Genomic DNA, 19,289 nt, shown 5'->3' on the forward strand with positions numbered 1-19,289 from the left:
CTCCATTTCCTTAAATCGCTCTGCAGTCACCATGATGACATACTGCTTGCCCTTCTATCTGAGAGCTGTCTGTCACCCGGAGGCCCCACCCTCTGATGGTGCACGAGATAAGAGCATAAGACTTATGATTCAGTTATCAGTGGGAATTCAGTCATAAAGATGTTCACAGGTGGACTGGTTGATGATCCTGGGATGGGCGGTTGGGGCTGGGATGAAGGGAAGTCAACTGACTGAGATGTCAAGACATGGCCAAGGCATGGAGTTGAAAATCAGTGAGCTAATCGAAGCAAAGTGGACTCGGGAAGCATTTAAAGATGAGGGATGTACAGATTCAGATGGAGTGCCTTGGATAAGCAGAGAGAGTGGATGAAGAGACAACAAGGAGAGAGAGGAAGATTCAGAGAGAAGAGGAGAGTGTGCGAGCAGGGGTTAAGGCCGAGCGTGTGTTGTGGGCTCAGCAGTGAAGTTGACGATGCACTGGGAGAACAGCTGCGCTGCAGGGCTTTCAGGCTCCATCACTACTGCTCTCCTTCAAGCAGCTCCACCAACACACTCCCTCTCGCACAGATACACACAAATACACACACAGCCCTCATAAACATGCAAAAGCACTGATTGCTGCATCCGTGCTCTGCATCAGTGCCTTCAACCCAGGTTTTATATGCCTGGTCAGGCAGGGAAATCAGACATCAAGTCCCACGTGCTAATATTCAAAACCCGTTTCCCATACCCTCATTACCACTATATGATTAAAAAGATTTCAGATATACACAGTGCAGATAAAGACATGCGACTGAGATTAAATGGAAGCAGCACTGGGAAGAAAATAGCAGTTTTGCGGCTTATAAGCACTCGCATAGATTTATTGCAATCTGATTTAGAGCTGCAGAAAGAGAAGAAGAGCGACTGTTGGACAGTGGGCCTGAGGGATAAAGGACGTAGAGTAAAAAGCTAAGTGCATTCACAGAGAGAAAGGAAAGACATAACAGCTGTTCACTGTAAATTGCATGTGTAAACTGAACACATTTTATTGAGTCAACACACCCTAATCCCTTCAGAGGTTAACAAAACACAGCATATAAACAAGACCTTCATTGCAGCAGAGTTAAGAGCCAAAGACCTGCTCTGTGGAGTCGAGATGACTTGTCTGATTTCTTAATGCATGATTTACAGGCACCTCAATAGAGACATTTGGACAGAATTACACAGACATTAAGATTCTACTGTTTGTTTATCTTGTGCTTTGAAATCAAGAAAAGTCTTCCCATGGAGTGATTGAAAGTGAGTCACCACGTCTTGATGCTAATTTCGGTTGGGAGAGTTTGGTAGTGCAGAGAGTGGAGAAGCAGATCAAATCGAAGGTGGGGGCAGACTGCTGTACTGAGCCAAATGGCATCAGTGGTCCCTGGGGGCCGCTGCGTCTGTGTTTTTACTCTATTTTCAGTGAAAATGAACTGCATTGCGCTTTCCTACCGGGGACCAGAGACTGGGTCGTGTGTGTTCGAAGGGGCGAAGAGACGCAGTTTGAACACAAACGCACACGGATACATGAACATCAGCAGCTCCAGGTGAATGAACACTGAAACATGTAACTGCTATTTCCACCATAGTACCATACAGGGATCATTGTGGGGAAATCATGAGTGCAAAGGAAACCAGGTCAAGAGCAACTGGAGAAAAGGGTGAAAAAAAAGAGAAAAAAGGAGAGACTTTTTTTAAGGGTGAGTCTGGAAAACAAAAAAGTCTGCTTCCTAATAAAGTATTTTTGATAATGTATACACATATGCTTATACTATGTTTAACTCAGTCAACCTCAAAGGTCCTGGATGGGAAAGCTGTTGCTAGAGATTTCTGCCCATTGTTCCGAAAACCCCAATAGTCCAAAATTGCCCCATTGGATGGAAAAGCCAATTTGTTCGACAACCCGTTATCCTGAAAACAAAAGGCTCTGAAGGCCTCTCAATCCAAAAATACACACTCCCCCTGGAGTTTTTTGCCCTCAATATCTCACTGTTAAGGTTTGTTGTTTGATGTAAGGCCAGAAACAAAGCCTATTAAAAATATGATATCTAACGTTTCTGCAATAACATGCCTTAAAACATCTGGACATCTGTTATGTATTTTGTCAAGTTGCGAGCTCACATAACATTGTAACATTGCATTTCGTTTGGTCAACCGATGCTTTTAACTTCCTGGAGAAAATCTGAGAGTGAGGAAGGAAGTTAGCGAACGTGACTAAACATAACGTGAATAAAACTTTAAAACATTCCATCATCTGTCAACATTTCTATCTGGGTCACGTAACTAGATTTTCATTAGCAATGTCGTTTGATGATTACAACAACAACTCCCATGATCCCACACTACTTACATCTTTTGTTTTGTCTTGATTGAGAGACCATTGTAGCAGAAAATACATGCTGTGCTTGTAAAGGGCAGCTCCCATCCAGTTCACTACTGTGGCAGTCAGTTAATTAACAGCTACAGAGACAGAGAGTTTATTTTCAGAGCAATTGGAAATGTTTCAGTTACTTATTTTCTATTGGAAATACTGGGTGGTCTGAACAATGGCATGGCACCCCAGCTCAGCTTAGCTTAACGTAAAGACTGGAGAAACAACAAACCTGGATACTTGCAAAAAGGGAAAAACTCTACTCTCAACTCTAAAGCTCACTTAATGGCATCCAACACGTGCCACTACATATCACATATAGGGACACAAATAAACCTGTTACACACATAAGATTTAGCGTGTTAACTAAAGCTATACAGGCTAGTGGTTTCCCCTGTTTTCAGTGCTTATGCTAAGTTAGGCTGATCGCCTGCTGTCTCCATTTTCACATTTACCACTACCATATTTAAGTCTTGCGCTCAAAAACTGTGATTGTGTCATTTCTGAGGATTATCTTTATTCACCCACCATCAAATTTCTTAAAGGTGACATATGATGTACATTTTCAGGTTCATAACTTTATTTTGGGTTTCCACTAAAATATGTTTACATGTTATACTGTTCAAAAAACACACCGTTTTTTTCATTCTGTCCAGGTCTACAGCAATGTATTCCCCCTCTGTCTAAAACACTCTGTTTAAGCCCCTGTCTCTTTAAGGCCCCTCCCTTCCCCACACAGAGTCTGCACTGATTGGTCAGCTCACACACATCTGAGCCAGCTCCACTTTCAACAACAGAGCAGCTGTGCTAAATCAATTTTTAGTGTGCCACTAGGAATAAACTAGCCACTAGGAATAAAGTATGCAAACGTGTGACATGGTGACATTGTGTGATGTCATAAAGTCACAGAATTAAAGAAGGGACTGCTGACGATCGTTTCAGGACCAGTGTTTTCTCTGGGAGAGAGGAGTTTCTGTTGGTGCGGACTTGAACTAACTGGAGGAACAGGAACATAAGAAGTCTCCTTTAACCAAAAAGTACAAATTCATATTTAAGGTATAAATTGGCAAAAATGTTGAAAAATTCAGTCAAACCATTTTCAACCAAATGACACACAAAGCCGCCCAATACTCTGTAACATATGGGCATACAGACACACACACCCACACCCACACACACACCCACACACACACACACACAGGTGAATAATTCAAGATGATTCAAGGAGAAACCATTATCCTGGGCAGACAGGTAAGTTGATACGGAGAGCCTCCTCCTCCTCCTCCTCCTCCTCCTCCTCCTCGCCGTGTCGTTCTCCACCTCTCACCAAACACGGCTGCCGTTCACTCACTGACCAGCCCGCCAGGGAGGAAGATGAGTGTTCTCTGCTCCTTGTTGTCAGCTGGGACATGTAGGTGAAGCAGAGGCCTTGGCTCAGCTGTTCTACTTTGGCAGGTAGGATTTTCATTTCTACAACACTGACAATTATGGCTCAGTAGAACTGAACTATGGCCATTTGAGCCGGCTGCAACTAAAACATCAGTTTCTGTTTCTTGCTGAGTTTGTGGATATTAATGAAAGCCATGTGCAGTGAAAGGAAAAGCCTCTTGGATAAAACCATCAATTATCATACTTAAATGACATGCTGTTTCATCAGCTCTGGTGTTACTAAAGAGGCTTAATCACATAACAATCGACTGAAAATAAAAACCAGTTAAGAGTTTTCGAAGGGTCTTCAGTGGGTCAAAGCTATCATATGGCCATTAGTTTTTCATAAGGGTGGGATTAATGTGCAACAGTATATGCGTGATGGACGTACGAGTGCCACTGTATTTACCACGCTGCCCTTTTACTTACAAATAAGCAGCTTGCGTTGAAACAATCCTAATAGTGTTGACTTACAAGGTCATGCCTTTTACACAGCTGACCTCAGAAGGTAATAAACTGTTCTGATATTTTTTTCTTTCACAGAATTACATATCTTCACAGTAAAGGCACTGACAGTGTGTTTCTGTGCAGTACTGTATGGAAAGTACTCTCTATAAATTAATAGAGATATAGTAAACGGACTGAAAGGCCAAAAGCTGCTATGACACAAAATTATTTTAGAGTTTCAAATTAATTCGGTACGTCTTTTTAGATAAAGTATAAAAGTAGACGTGTAGTGTTGTATTCATTTACTACATGTAGAATAATCCAGAATCTGCTTGCTCATAGAGACCAGCTGTAACAGGAGAGAAGTGTGTGTGTTACAACTAGATCAGGCCGGGTGGTGTTGACTTACTTTCTCATCACGAACACACGCACTGGAGGCAAACGGGAAATGTAGTTCAAAAGGGAGCAACTTGAAGGAGGGCAACATATTGTCAGAGGAAACGACACATTTTCATTGACCTCGGCAGGACAGTCACGAACATCATTACAGCGATGATTTGTAATTGGGTGAAGACACATCATTTATGTGACAGGCAGACCTTCATTATATCCATCTTATGGGTCGGGGACACAGAATGGATGTGTGACAGCTATATGGATGTTTTTATTATGACAATGGACTAAATGATAATGTGAAAATAATGTGAAAAAGGTGCAGCTCATGGTGATTAAACTACAGAGGAATATCACACAAGAAGTGCTTTTCACACTGTGCTTAGTCCAGGCCTAAGGGAGCTGTCAGCCCCGGGCTAGCCCTAGGGTCTGCTGACCTAGAGCAGGGCTAACCTGAACTTAGTGCGGTTATCCCCAAAAGATCAAATAATCCTGGGGCTAAGAGGTGCCAGTGTGAAACGGGGCTAAAGATAAAAGCAGTAAGAAAAACACTCTAAAATGTTCAGATTAGCTTCAAAGCGCTTGTTAATAACCCAGGGCTGCAGTGTGAATCGTTCAGCCCTGGGCTTAGGTTAACCCTCAGTTAATTATCTGTGTGTGAAGAGGGGCTAAGAATATGAAGTGTGAAAAGCCCTAAATCTGCAGCCTCCCTTTGATATATGGAGCTCTACAGTGTATTTCAACTCTTTGTTTAACTCTCATCACCACAACTTTAAGGAACTTAGGGAAAAATTACCAAAATGCGTCTTCCTATTTGAAACACCTGTATGCTGTGCTGTTATAAACTAGAGCTTTATTAACTCCATTATTTGGGGGCACTTATGCATCCTTTTATTCTCGTCAATGGATAGATGGTTCAGGCTAATACAACTGTCAGCTCCTGTCCTATGTAAACCAATGATCTACATATAGATTCAGGACAGCAACGCCTGGACCCGTTTGGGATTTTCATCCAATTGTGAAGCCTGTCTGTGAGAGAAATGGGAAAAGAGAAGGGATAGCTCTTTAACTCTGTTGCTGTAGTTCCCCGATTTCAATCATTTAGTGCAGTTTCTCCTTATTTTTCATCTCCGCCTCCTTCTCAGTTACATTTTCAACTTTTTACCAGACATATTCAGACAACATCAGAGGCCTGTTAACTGTGTTTTGTATTGATACATCCATTGTACTGTCCTTGGTGCTCAAGTCAGAGACAAGATTGTAATTGCCCAGCTTTTGCTTTAGGGTTAGGGACAGGGTTTATTTGGGTGAGCGTTGGGGCTTTCCCTCCTGGTTAAAGTTCAAAAGCCAGCTGGCAGCACTCATCACACTGTCTCCAGAGCAAAGTGCAACAGGTTTCTCTCACTCTGTGTGTAGTGCGAGTGCAGTGATAAACAGGAGACCTGGTGTGTTTGGGAGCTGAGGGATTACATATGGCTTTCATCAGGGAGTGTAAATTGCTGAGGCTCCACTCTGCTCACTGCCAGCAAGGGCTGACCCCCGGAATCTCCCAGTGCTGTCATTTGAGAGAAAGCATGCTCGCCTACATATCCTCCTAAGGTGACTGGGCAATTTTGTGATACGTGATATGCTTTCTCACATCTGGAGATCATGATTGTCAAGCCAGGGTATCTCTGCAGCACTACAGTAGTTCCTAATAAAGCTGTTTCTTTCACATATTTTTCACCAAATTTGCATCCTCTTCGATTTGGATATTGCAATCGAGCATGTTGTGATTTCAATAATGTCATGATTAACTGCACAGGAGAACATAAAGAGTGTTATTGCTGGGCTGCTAGACTTTATTTTATCTTTGCTGTCTTGGATTTCAGCCATATTTGCAACCACATTATAAGGCAAGAATAATCTATTGACAACTTACAGCTGCATATTTGCAGTTTAAAGCAGTTTAAAGCCCATTATTAGTGATCTGTTAATAAGTATACACACAGCTAAATAGCTTTGCAGCATTCTCCAAAGCACCTGAATTTGATGGGAAAAAAAAAACCCCCAAAAAACAAACAAACAAAAAAAGGTATATTTTGCTATATCTGGTGTAAATAAAGTCTTGAAAGAACCTTATTTATACCCCTCACTGCGTGGTCAAGCTCCTGCATCCACCGAAAAGACTTTTAGCTTAGCAGCTACCATGAGGGATTTCAGCTATAAAGATAGAGTTAATAACGTATTTTCGATTCAATTGTGATCCTTTTTGATCTGGATGAGCTGTATGGAGCCATTTTTGTAGCCTTTTTTAAAATTCTTTTTTAAAGAAATTCTGTGAAGCTCCAGAAATGTTTTGATGACTATATAACATGACTATCTGCATGAAGATGGCAACTGAATTTTCACTTCTGAGTGAACTTTTCCTTTAAGGTGCAATTTATATTTAATTAGTTACTGAGCATGTGTTTCACCATTTCCCATCTTTAGTGGCCTAAATAAAACCAAACAGGCTCACTGGTTCCAGTTTCCTCACCAGTCATCTCATGACCTTCACGTGATTAATGGATGCAGCATGTGACACCCTGTTTTGAAGGTGTCACCTTCTGTTGGAGCGGGTTAACATTGAGGACATGGCACCTGGTATTTGATGTGAGCAGGCTCCTGTGCAGCAGCAGCAGCAGCAGCAGGAGGGGAGTCTGGGCCAGGAGGAGGAGAGCTTGCTCTCTGATGTGCACTCGTTTCACTGTTCACTGGCGCCGTGACGATAAGCAGGCAGCGGACGAGGATGCTCTGTTGTCTGGTGCGCACTCTCCTGTCTCCAGCTCTCCGCGATCATCACCATGGAAGAGCTTAATTAATGCACAGGCTTGATGTGTCCCTCCTGCCCGCGGAGCCGATGAGTTTCAACCCGCCGTTTGACACCGGACCTGCGATTTTCAGCCTCCGAAGCACTGGAGCCGTGTTAGCGAGCGGAGAGGACCGCGGCTGAGCCACCAAGTCTTCAGAAAAGGTAGCGCACGGTGCGGTTCGAGCTCCACGGTCCGAAGTTAGCCTCTTAGCATAGCTGCGTTTTTCCTGCATGCAAGCCAGTGATGATGAAGCCGTTTGCTCTCATTGTCAGAGGACAGCAGTCATTAATGGGCACTTAGCTGTCAACGCGCTCATGTTCGGTGGATTGAGAGGAGATTTCACACATTTAAATTAGATTTTAACAGCGCATGGGCAGGCGGCAGGCTGGCACCTCTCCTACAGACTGAGGTGGGCTCCGGTCATGTGGACTGTCCGCTGTAGTGTGAGAGGAGCCTGGTGGAGGTTTGTTGTAGCCTAATAACAGCTGTTTCTGCTGAGCGGATCATCTGACTGCTGTGCGCTGCTCAATTTTCACTACGAGCGCCTGAAGTCAGCCTGTCATCTCTCATCAGTTTTTTTTTTTTCTTCTTCTTTTTTTTTAGGGAAAGGAAAGGGGGGTGGGATGATTTTCACCATCTCCTACCTTGGTGGGGTCCAAGGAGAAATGTGAGGACGCTCGATGAGGGTTATTTTGACGCGAATCGCTCATGGAAATGTCAGTGTTCATGCTCACCACGGCCGCACGGTCGACGCACATCGATGCAGCGGCGCAAATTAATATTCCAGAATAAGCGCATTTAACATGCGCATTGTTCACACGGGGAGCTCGCACTAGCCTCGGCTACATGAAGGCAGCAGCGCAGCACAAAGGAGACGCAGAGAGGCAGAGAGGCAGGCAGGCAGGCAGCCCGACTCCACCGCAAAGATGTGCGCTGTTACATCACGCGAACACGCGTATCACATTTTATCTGTGCAATGTGAAGATGAATTCTTCTTGGAGCATCACTGCAGTGTGACCTTTTCTGTTTCTTCCTCGGGGCCTGCTCGCAGTTCAAGGACTCACACAGCTGATGTGACCAAGTGATGTCTGAGAGTGGCAGCTCTGAATTTACAGCTCAGTGTGTGTGTGTGTGTGTGTGTGTGTGCGTGTGTGTGTTTTAGTTGGAGCTGCACATCGTCTGCCTCCACTCCTTCCTAAAATATGTTCAGGTTCAGGACATTCTGGACATTTTGTTTTGGTTAAATTAAGACTTTTTTTTTGTTTTTGAGAGCCGGGGCCAGCTGAGAGCCTCGGCTTCAGCACATTTTATTCTGAGACACAAACCAGAGGACATTTCACATTTATAGAATCACATTTGGGGCAAAGCGCTTCCTTATACGTCAGCGCAGTTCAACATGTTGTCCAAGGCTGTATTCTGCCGTCTTTTACACTTTGTTTGTTGTGTGTGAATCAGTGTCCTCTCTGTCATAATTCCAGTTATGTCTAAGGGCAGCTAAAAAGTTCTCAAAGCATCAGTTGTGGGCCAGTATGTTCTGTATATTCATTTATACTTCACTGACTGCCCTTGAAACAGTTTGCAGTCTATGTTTGGGTGAGTGCAGTGAGGAGGTAGAGCAGGTCGTCCAGTGATCAGAAGGTTGCTGGTTCAAATAACCATCTCCCCCGGCAAGATATTGAACCCCCAAAACTGCTGCTGATGAGCAGGTTGGCACCTTGCATGGCAGCCTCTGCCATCAGTGTATGAATGTGAAAAGTGCTTTTAGCGCTCAGTGGAAGCTGAAAAGCATTATAAAAAAGGCAACTCCATTTAGCATTTCACCATTTATACCTGCCCGGTGCAGCTCTACAGCACAACAGGCGGCTGTAAAAACAGAAATATTAGAGTTTGAGGTGGATGATCAGTTCTTATCTTGGACAAAGAAATGACACTGGCGATCATTCAGGCAAGGCAAGCTTTATATATATACAGCACATTTCATACTCAGCTATACAAACATTTGAAGAGGAAAGAGATAAAGACTTGCATCTACTATTCAGTCACATGCAATATATTGAACTGCAATGAATGGCAACAGAAGAAAAGTGTTTTAATTTTTTTTTTCAAGTAATGAGAGACTGGAAACATCTCACATCAGCCTATTTAAGCACATATGGGCATAAATGATAAAAACAGTTTCACCAGTTGTTGAATTGACTCGATAATTGTTGATAAAAATCAACATTCAAGTCAGCCAGGACACAAACAAATGGACACAGGTGAAAACATAACCTCCTTGTTGGAGGTAATAACCTGAGTGAAGCTTTTCACCAGGTCCAGAAGAACTTAAAGTCTTTTCTTGTTCATATGTGCGTCAGTGCACCGGTGTAACATGCTCTGCTGTCACTTAAAGGCTGAATACATTTTTGAAATCATGTGTGTTAAATGCCATCTCTTTTTTCCTTCTCAGAGGCAAATTATGCCAGCAGGACCAGAGTCGCTCCCCCTGGTGACGTGCCAGCTCATTGGTCAGACCTCTCTGCCCTTCTTTAGCCTCCCTGTCTACCCTGGCAGATCCATGCTGCTGGATGCTCCTCACAGAGCCACGCCCGCACCATGAGCGCCAACGGGCCCACCCCAGACCCAGCCCCTGCGGCCCCAGAGGCCCTTCCCGCCTCCACCCCCGCTGTGGTCCCAGCCCCGGCTCCAGCTCCAGCCCCAGCCCCTGCGGCACCGCCTGCTCCTCCGGCCCTGCCCGCCCCAACGTCCGGCACCATCCCGGTGGGTGCGTTGGCACAGAAGAAGCGGCAGCAGTATGCCAAAAGCAAGAAACAGGGCAGTAACGCCAACAGCAGGCCACCGAGGGCCCTGTTCTGCCTCAACCTCAACAACCCCATACGAAGGGCCTGCATCAGCCTGGTGGAGTGGAAGTATCCTTTACATGCGGTGGTGCTGGGTGCATGTCTCAGGGCCGAGATGTTGAGATCAGTACTTATTTATGGAGCTGAAACAGTCGATTTATCCATCAGTTGCTCAGTAATTGTCTTGATCATCTATCAGTCATTTGAGTAATTTATCAAGAAGAAGCACTCCAATTTCTCTTGTGAAATGCAACATTTTTCATGGCATATTAGTGAATATTTATTATATTTAGGTTTTGGGTTGTAGGTCAGACAAAACAAGACATTTAAAGACGTAAAGACGGAAACTGCGACAGACATTTTTCTGACCTTTTATAAAATACAATGATTCATGGATTAGTTGTTGAAAATAATTGCCACATTATTCAATAATGATAATGATCATTAGCTGCAGCCCCACTTGCGCACGGCTCTTCTGTGTGTGTAGATCCTAGTTGTGGTAATTATGTGACTGCCACATCAGGTGATTTCATATAGCGCTTTTCAGGGTAATCAGACTCAAGCTACTTAAAGGCGACAAAAAAAAGAAGAGGAAAAAAGAACTCTCAGTGTAGACGTTGCCTGCCTGTTTTTGAATTCTACAAGTCAGCGAGTTAATTATAGCTGCAATAGACGCCAGCTGAAGCTTGACGTGAAGCGTTTTCAAGAACCAATCTATCAGTATATAGATGAGTGCACTGTAGCTGATATAGTTTTGAAGCGTTCTTCTGGGCCACAGTCAGAAAATGATGTTAACCTGAGGTGCAGAAACGTTTTTCCCCTCACAAAAGATTAAATGAAAGTCACTGAATCCTAAAATCCTGACTGGTTCTGAGACTCTGTGCTGGTACAACGCAGCTGTGTGCAGGCTGGTGGGCTTGATGGTGCTTAAACAGATGCTGTCCTCACAAAAGCCATCGGATGTTATAAAGGAGATTGTTGAATGTGAATCACAAAGATTCATTTCATAATCCACCTTTGTGTGTTTGTTTGAAAAGAAAAAAAAACAACAAAAAAGATGTCAATAGGGATTTACTACCCGTGCACTTTGGGAAATGGTGCCGTGGTCAGAGCAGGAGTCTCAGCTGGTTCTGCGTGCAACAGTGCAAAACTGGTGTGTCTATTTCTGACAGCTGAAATACTTTGTTATAGATAAATAAGAATGTAAAGAATATGTTTGTATTAGTGTCTGCAGTGTGACATTTTATAAATCGTATAAAGTCATGCTATACTCGCTGTGGCATTGTTACTGTACTGAAGACTGCAGGCTGCTAGGGATGCAGGATATGGATTTCTGGGAAATACTAAAGAAGTTCACGACCTGTAGCTGACAGTATGCAACCCCGAGCGTAAGAAAGAGAGAGATAGATGGTTTGTTGTGTTCCAACTCGGAGACATTATCCCTTCTCTCCTCATGCTCTGTGTTTTGCAAACCTGCTGTCTTCCTCTAAAGCTGTTAAAAAAATGTCCACTCCGGCAACAACATGTTCAGCCCTCAATGCGCGGATCTGTTGTGCAGCTGTTTGACGCCATGAGTGCGACAACAAGCTTCTCACTGTGCTTGTGCTTCTTCTCCTGTTTATAGGTGGATCACAAACCATCCACAAACAGAGAACAGGGGGCTTCGGTTATTATTAGGCATCGCAACCAGAGTGCCGTTGCATGAATATTTGCAGGGATAGCAGTAGTGGTCACTCTGACATTTTCCTTGTGTATTGAGGAACTGCCGAGTTTAGTCATGGTCCAACTATAACCTGTACTGTACACGTACTGCTGCTAGACAACTTCACCGCTAAACTTTCCCTCTGCTCCGATTTATCTAACACCGGTCTGCTTCGAGCACTGCTGCTGTGTCCCGCACAACCACACACTCTACACACTGCTCGCTTCTTAAAGGAGCCACGCTGCTCTTATAACCCATATAAGACAAGCTCGGAGGATGATGCATCACTGCCGGATTAGATGACTGCCATTTTAGCAACAGCTTACATTTTTTTTTAATTCTGAGCAAAAATAGTACATTATTTGTCTAAAGGTATTTGGAGAACAGTGTGATTGCTCATCAACATTGTCAGGGAAAAAAAAAAGTAAATATCACAAAAATTCCAGAAATACACCGGAGGGGGGCTTTTATACCACCACCTACTGTGTTGGACTGCGTCAATGCTGGGCTTATTAAAACAATCAAAACATTTTGTTTTTTTTAATATTGGCACTATTTTTTGGCTATAATTCACTATAGCCTATAGATAGCCGATAATATAAATTTCCTGTCATGAGGACATATCGTCAACCAGTGGTAAAATGGTTTCAGTATTTCTTGCAAGATTTAGTTCTTTGGTTCATTAATCACTTTTAGGATAGCGGTTGTCACTCAGTTTCCATTTAAAATTTTGGTGTATCCGTAGCTGCCCAACCTTTTTAACTTCCCTTTCATAAAAGCTTTGTCTACATTTGACCCCTCTACACAAGTGACTTGTATCTATGGATCAAAGGGTAGTTAGGCTTTTTAAAAACTATTTTACTCCAACACGTTTGAGGGATTTGAAAAAGCAAAAATAGTCATTAACAAATAATGTTGCAAAACTTAAAATGTGTCCTCGTGACCCTTAAAGGCCAAGGTAGGGAACCAGAGGTCAAGCATACAATCAATCAAAAAACAATGCCATGGTTTAAACAGCAGCAAAGTCATACCAAAGACCAAACAAAACCATACAGACTGAACTTAAAACTCAATCCAGCTTTCATGTGAATGTGAGTTTATGTTGCAATATAATCTCAAAGCGAAGAGTTCACATGTGCATTTTATCTGTATTATTTATCATTCTGCTTTATATGTTGCATCTTTTTCTCCTGTGTCTTCCTTAACCTCCTCTCTCAGGCCATTTGATATCTTTATATTAATTGCTATTTTTGCCAATTGTATGGCCTTAGCTGTCTACGTCCCCTTCCCTGAAGATGATTCCAACTCCACAAACCACGACCTGGTGAGTAGTCTGTATATGTCATTATAATCCATGCTGTGACTCACGCTCAGTAGCTGCGGTCGAAGACAGACTTGAATTGCTCTGCGAGACTTTTGACGAGTCTGTCTGGCTTGAATGAAGACGTCTGTAAGATTGATATATGTTCTTGTGTCTGTTGTTGTTGTCTTCAATAGTTTGGAGATACAATAAAATGTGTGACTACTTCGTCATCTTTGTCTTTCACCTGACAAAGTTTGATTGAATCGTGCTTTTGGGGTGAAGAAACAGTCGGACATTTTGCAGAGACAGTGAGACGTTGCATGCAGATTGCGTCTTCGGCGTATTGCTTCATCATGCAGATTTGAAGTATCTGCTGTGCCTACACAGAGAAACACTTTGACAACTATCCTCATCGGTGCTTCATCATGTCATAGATTCCCCGTACAGAGGTATTATTCGGCTTTCTATTTTTAGAATTTCTCGTCATTGCACCACTCTGTGTACCTTGTGCATTTATGTCTGTGTGATGAATTATGGGTGATGTAGTGTTGTAAGCATTGTTCCCCAGCTGGGGGTGAGTGCACTCTCCACAAGCCAGACAAACACGCAGAAAGTGCTCCTTACATGAGCAGAATTTAGCTGGAGAGCTTAATGATTCATGAGCAGCTTATACTGCGTGTCTGCAGACGTTTGAATGCTCTTGAAAGCTTCGTCGACGTTCGAGAAAGGCTACCAGCCGTAAAGTAAAGCTGTTAAAATACCGGCGGGAGAGTTTTTCCGTGTGTTACACTGCCAAACCCACTGCGCAAAGATAAGACATGGCCCCGGTTAAAAGTGTGTCTGGACTACTTTAGAGAAGTCAGGTGTTCTGCTTCTCAGTTTGACCTCCTGGAGGGTGACCTCAGGGTGTTTGTTTACACAGCGGTGGTGCATCGGAGGAAAGTGGGCCATCTGGGACGTTACAGTGTCTGATACAGTATTACAGAACATACAGGACAGTGCAGATCAGTTAGTCCAGGAGTGAAGTATGAAAGAAGTGGATCGTCATCTTGAAGAAAAACATGTGCACAATGCTGTGAGGTTGGTTGGACTGCTGAGACATTTGTGCATGTTCTCCCCCTAGTGTGACTATAAATACAGCAACAATCAAGTCTAAAGACTATTCTTATAGATTTAAGTGTGCAAACTCATTGGACTGGAATAGTTACAGACATCGCAGCTTTTTTTTTGTCTCTGTTGTACGGACACTCCAATCCGATATATTACCAGTGCTCAAACTGACCTTAATAAGTGAATCATGTACTGTATCGGCAAGTCATGACCAATCAGTGTTAAACTGAATATAGTTTTCAGTCACTTTTTGTGAAGAACAAATTTCAAGCTACTGCTAATGCCAAATTACTCTTTTATAGACATCTAATGTTGCCAAAAATGTACATAAGAGTGATTTATTCTAAATCTTTTTTTCTCTGTTTTAAAATGCCCTTTAGACTGTATTAAACTGTACAATACGTTGTACTGTTTACAATACGTCTCCCAAAGAAAGTATAATAATTCATCCACCTAGCATAGCCAGCTAGTTGGCTATATTACTCTACTGGTTCTTTCACTTAGCGCAGATAAGAGGATATTCAAGGTCATATTGATAATTGTTTGTTGGGTCCAAATTATGGTTTTGTTTATGTCTGTGTTAGAATGCTGATGGTTGGTTCCAGCTTCTAGCAAGATGTGTGAGCCAACACTATAACGTCTCGTTGTACAGTATGTTCTCAGCACTTGCTAGTGTTAGCAACATTAAAGTTAGCTAACATTAGCAACATTAGCCATTAACCTTTAAATACTGCAATCTCGACAATTTACCTGAAAAGTAAGTTGTGGACGCCTACGAGATCTATCAGGGTTTAAAGTCGTCAGATTGCACACACTTTCTATTCAGTATATACTCATCACTTGAGCATTATTTCATTCTGTTTACCGAGTGGTTTACAGATTTTGGATTAGAAAACAAAGATAATATATTTCTGTTATCTTGTTATGCATCATTTCCTTATGTTTGTGGATCAGAATTGTTATCAGGGTAGTGATAGTCATGCTGGTTCATTTACATTTTGCTTGTATATTTAAATTATATCGTTATACAATATAACATTTATTGCCGTTAACCAAAAAAATATTTTACTACCGAGGACAAAAGTTTAGTGTGTAAGATTTATGAGGATTTTGAAGGACGTATTAGCAGAAATGGAATATAATTTTCTCAATCATGTTTTCGTTAGTATATAATCACCTGAAACTATGAATTGCTGTTTTTGTTGCCTTGAAATGAGCCTATTATAATACAAAGGGAGCCAGCGGCGGAAGGATCTGCTAGGACCCAAGTAGATCCCACGTTTGTACCACCATAGGCGAAGGCAAGGACTATTTCAGTGGTTACGATGTGTAACCAAACTGCTACATACCACTAAATCCTACACATAAAGTTAAAATAATATACTTTCAGCCAGACAGCAGCGTCTAGATTTTATAATGACTGTTAAGCTTTTACAGCCCTCAGTGACTGATTCCACTTTCTAATGTGTGCCCCACACTGATAATGGACCGTGTGTATAGAACTGGCAGGTGCTTGTTACCTCCGCCAAGGAGTTATGTTTTCACCCACGTCTGTTTTTTGGTCGGTTGGTTTGTCAGAAGGATTGCACAAAAACAACTGAACAGGTTTCCACAGAACTTGCACCGAGGATGGGTCACAGCCCAGAATAGAGCTCATTTACTTTCGGTGTGGATCCAGATAAAGAGATGAATCTAAGAACTCTTTCTCACTTTCTTTAAGGTTTACAAGCGTTTTGGGTCATTTCCATTAATTTCTCAGGGAATAATGCATCCATCTTGATGAAAAAAAATCTGCTGTACTTATGTGTTGGTATCTATAAGTGAGCTATGAATGTAATGCAGATGTCGGGTGACGGCGGAGGTATGCGCTCTACTGGTTGCCCTCCTAGTTGGTACCATTTTATGTTGCCTTAAAAGCTCAGGTCTTTTGCAACCATCATTACTGAGCCTAACTACTACCTTATATCTAATAAATTCAGAGGGTTGTCAGAATTTCTGTTCATATGGTTAGAGCTTCACCTTCTCGTTTATTCAGATCAAATCCAAGGATGTCTGGAAGAGAGGTGTGGGAGCGTTTCTGTATTGACTCTTTTAATGACCAAATGGCACCAAACTAAATAACTAAGCTTGCTGGGAAAGAAGCTACATTGCGCATCTCGACTCAGCCTTTATAAAGCAAACCAGAACTGTAACTGTATTGTGAAATGGATATTTTGACACTCTTAATTTCTCCTTCATTTTGTCTGTTGGGGCATTGCTGTGTAATATTTGCAACTCTTTTCCATTGAACCTTGTGACAGTCTTCTCTAAAAGTGTCAGACTGGATTTATGGATGAACCCACTAAGTATGAACCAGTATGCTGCATATCTGATGGACCACTGCTGAGCAGTATCACTGATGCCGCTCACACACTTAATGAACATCATTAAGGCTAGATGAGAGGATGTGCTGATGATTAGATAGAAAATTATTTATCATGAAGTGACTTCCTTTCATTGTAGTCAGGACAAACTTAACTTTTAAAACTGCAGACCGGCCCTCTCTGCCTCTGTGGGTTCTTCTTTGAGTGTGGTGTATGATGTTTTTGCTGATCCTCATCCTGATCCTTGTCTTTACATTGCTTGCGCAGGACTTTGGTTTAATTCTGCAGTGTCAACACTGGTCAGATACCAGAGGGTGGATAATGCGTTCTTTACCTTTTCAGCAGAGGTTGAACAATAGAATACTTTGTAGGGCAGGTGTGCCAGCTTGGCCTTGTTGTTCTACAGAACTCACGCTGTAGTCACAGGAGGAGCGCTGGAGAGAAAAACGCTGAGCTAGTTTTGCTGTAGCAGCCAGCAGGTAAAGCTGTAGTGAAGAGTGCCATTTCACACCGCTCCGCTCCGCAGCCTCGCAGGTGGACCGAGGGCTGATATGAAACCCGAGGTGGGTTGCTGAGAGGCCTGATGTGTAAAGCAAGGATCAAATTATATCACTGGACTGCGAGCAGGTTTTTTTTTTACCCAGTGACACATTCAGATGGGGTGTAACTTTCAACACAAAGAGACACTGAAACCATGCGACACAAACGAGCTGACTTCTAAACCTGTGCATGCAGACAGTTCACTTAACACACTGTCAGTTAACATGAACTCCTGAGAGGTAAAGAGACCTGGATCTGTGTGCTTGCTTATGGTACATGGCGTGCACTCAGGGCCTAGGTGCTGCAGAGCTGCTGTGAAGCACTGCTGCAAAGTCACAGAGGCCTTAATAGCACGAGTCTGCCTGTCTTGTTAGTAAGGCTTGGTTAAATGCAGCAGCTCATTATAAATAGAAAGCAATTTCCTCCTCAGGCAGAACACAGGGCAAAAGATTGGGGTCCTGCTTCCACCAGGAGGCACAAGTGAGAGAAAGGATGTGGCGAGCACGCGCATTTACACACATGTAAGATAGCAAATCCTGTCAGGATCTCTGAGTCTTTTCTTTCATTCCTCTCGCTTTTATTTCTCTTCCTTTGTTTAGTAAATTCTCACTGCGATAGTAAGGAGCACACACACTGCATGTGACCGTGTCTCCTCCACGCCCACCTTGTCAAGGGGACAGACAAATAGTCTGCAACCGTCCTGCCTTTGCTTTAAGGTCATTTCTGACTTATCTATCTGAGACTCAACACCCCAGGCAGCTCCTGCTGAAGGTAGCTGAGCAAAACAATGACCTTTTCATGGTGAATATGATTCATACGTCTCATCCTTCGTAAGGCAACACGCAACGAACTGCGTCTGGTATCATGTAGTGTTTGCCCGTACCACTGTCATTGCATAACTCTGGAGCTGCAGAGCTATTTATTTTACTGGGGACAAAAGGACACAAACATGTAAAGACTGAAATGTCTGCTCACAAACCTATTGAGAGGTCGTTTTTCTGCCAGCAGTGAACTCAGTTCTGAATCAGTTTCACATTTTAATGGAAATGAGGATGTCAGACATGAATCAGTTTGTCATCAGTTTGCTAAATATTTTTCACACATGAATGACTTTGAAAAATATATATGGATTGCAGGAAGACGGACGGACTTACAAGATGAGTACCTTATTGTTTTGATAAATCTGACAAAAAATGATTTCGATGTTGACAATTTTGTATCACAATGAGCGCTAAGAAATAAGTTGTTCATGCAGCAAGAGGTGAAGGGTGGCGAGAGACGGTCATTGTCAACTGTCCCGCTTGTTTAAGATGAACAAGTGCAGCTTGTTTACAGTAATGACAGCTTCATGCTTGTCTTCTCTCGGTAATGTGATCTAGTGTTGCTGTGTTTTCTTCGAAGACACTCAGACAGACAGCACAACTCATGTATTGAGACGACAGGCTTCATTGAAACAAGTTACAATCAGTTCATTTTTATTTACTTTTTTAAGAGTGAATTCTAATCAAACCTCTTTTGGGATAGTTAGTGTTCCATTTGTTAATCACCCCTGTGTATTTAATGATGCGTTCATGTGCTCTTTGGATGGTCCCACTTGCTGAGTTGGGAAGTTGATCTTCCAACTTCGGGGTGTTCATGTGTGTCAAGTGGTTTGTGTTATACGTTTTGTCGCTCAGAGTGATTCAACAACACAAAGCAAAGGAAATTGATTACGTAAGTGTAATATGCGTGTCTCCATCAAACCAATGTTTACCATCGCCCTCTTTCAGCATCATATGGTCTCAACTCTGCAACTCTTATACCAGCTTTATGAGTTCACCTGAATTTTCTCAGTACAAAAATATGCATCATTCCGGCACTAAATGAATGTACTGTAAGCCTGTGTTTTATCGTAACTCTATGTTGGTTTGTCTGTTTTCTTCTCACATCTCATTACA

The 19,289-nt window shown here is 42.6% G+C and overlaps 1 protein-coding gene across 7 annotated transcripts in view; it reads left to right on the forward strand.

Moving 5' to 3' along the window:
• Positions 1–5,409: 5,409 nt before the first annotated feature.
• Positions 5,410–19,289, forward strand: part of cacna1da (calcium channel, voltage-dependent, L type, alpha 1D subunit, a) — a 73,553-nt gene continuing 59,673 nt past the window's right edge. For 6 of the 7 annotated variants that reach the window (XM_037100957.1, XM_037100959.1, XM_037100958.1 and 3 more), the window contains exons 1-3: positions 5,410–7,655; positions 9,944–10,403; positions 13,255–13,360. In XM_037100957.1, the coding sequence (XP_036956852.1) occupies positions 10,090–10,403; positions 13,255–13,360 (420 nt within the window). In that variant the 5' untranslated portion in view covers positions 5,410–7,655; positions 9,944–10,089. The remainder of the gene's footprint in view (positions 7,656–9,943; positions 10,404–13,254; positions 13,361–19,289) is intronic. The other variant, XM_037100962.1, reaches the window with a different exon arrangement.

The sequence above is a fragment of the Acanthopagrus latus genome, chromosome 6, assembly GCF_904848185.1.
Source record: "Acanthopagrus latus isolate v.2019 chromosome 6, fAcaLat1.1, whole genome shotgun sequence".
Classification (NCBI taxonomy): Eukaryota; Metazoa; Chordata; class Actinopteri; order Spariformes; family Sparidae; genus Acanthopagrus; species Acanthopagrus latus.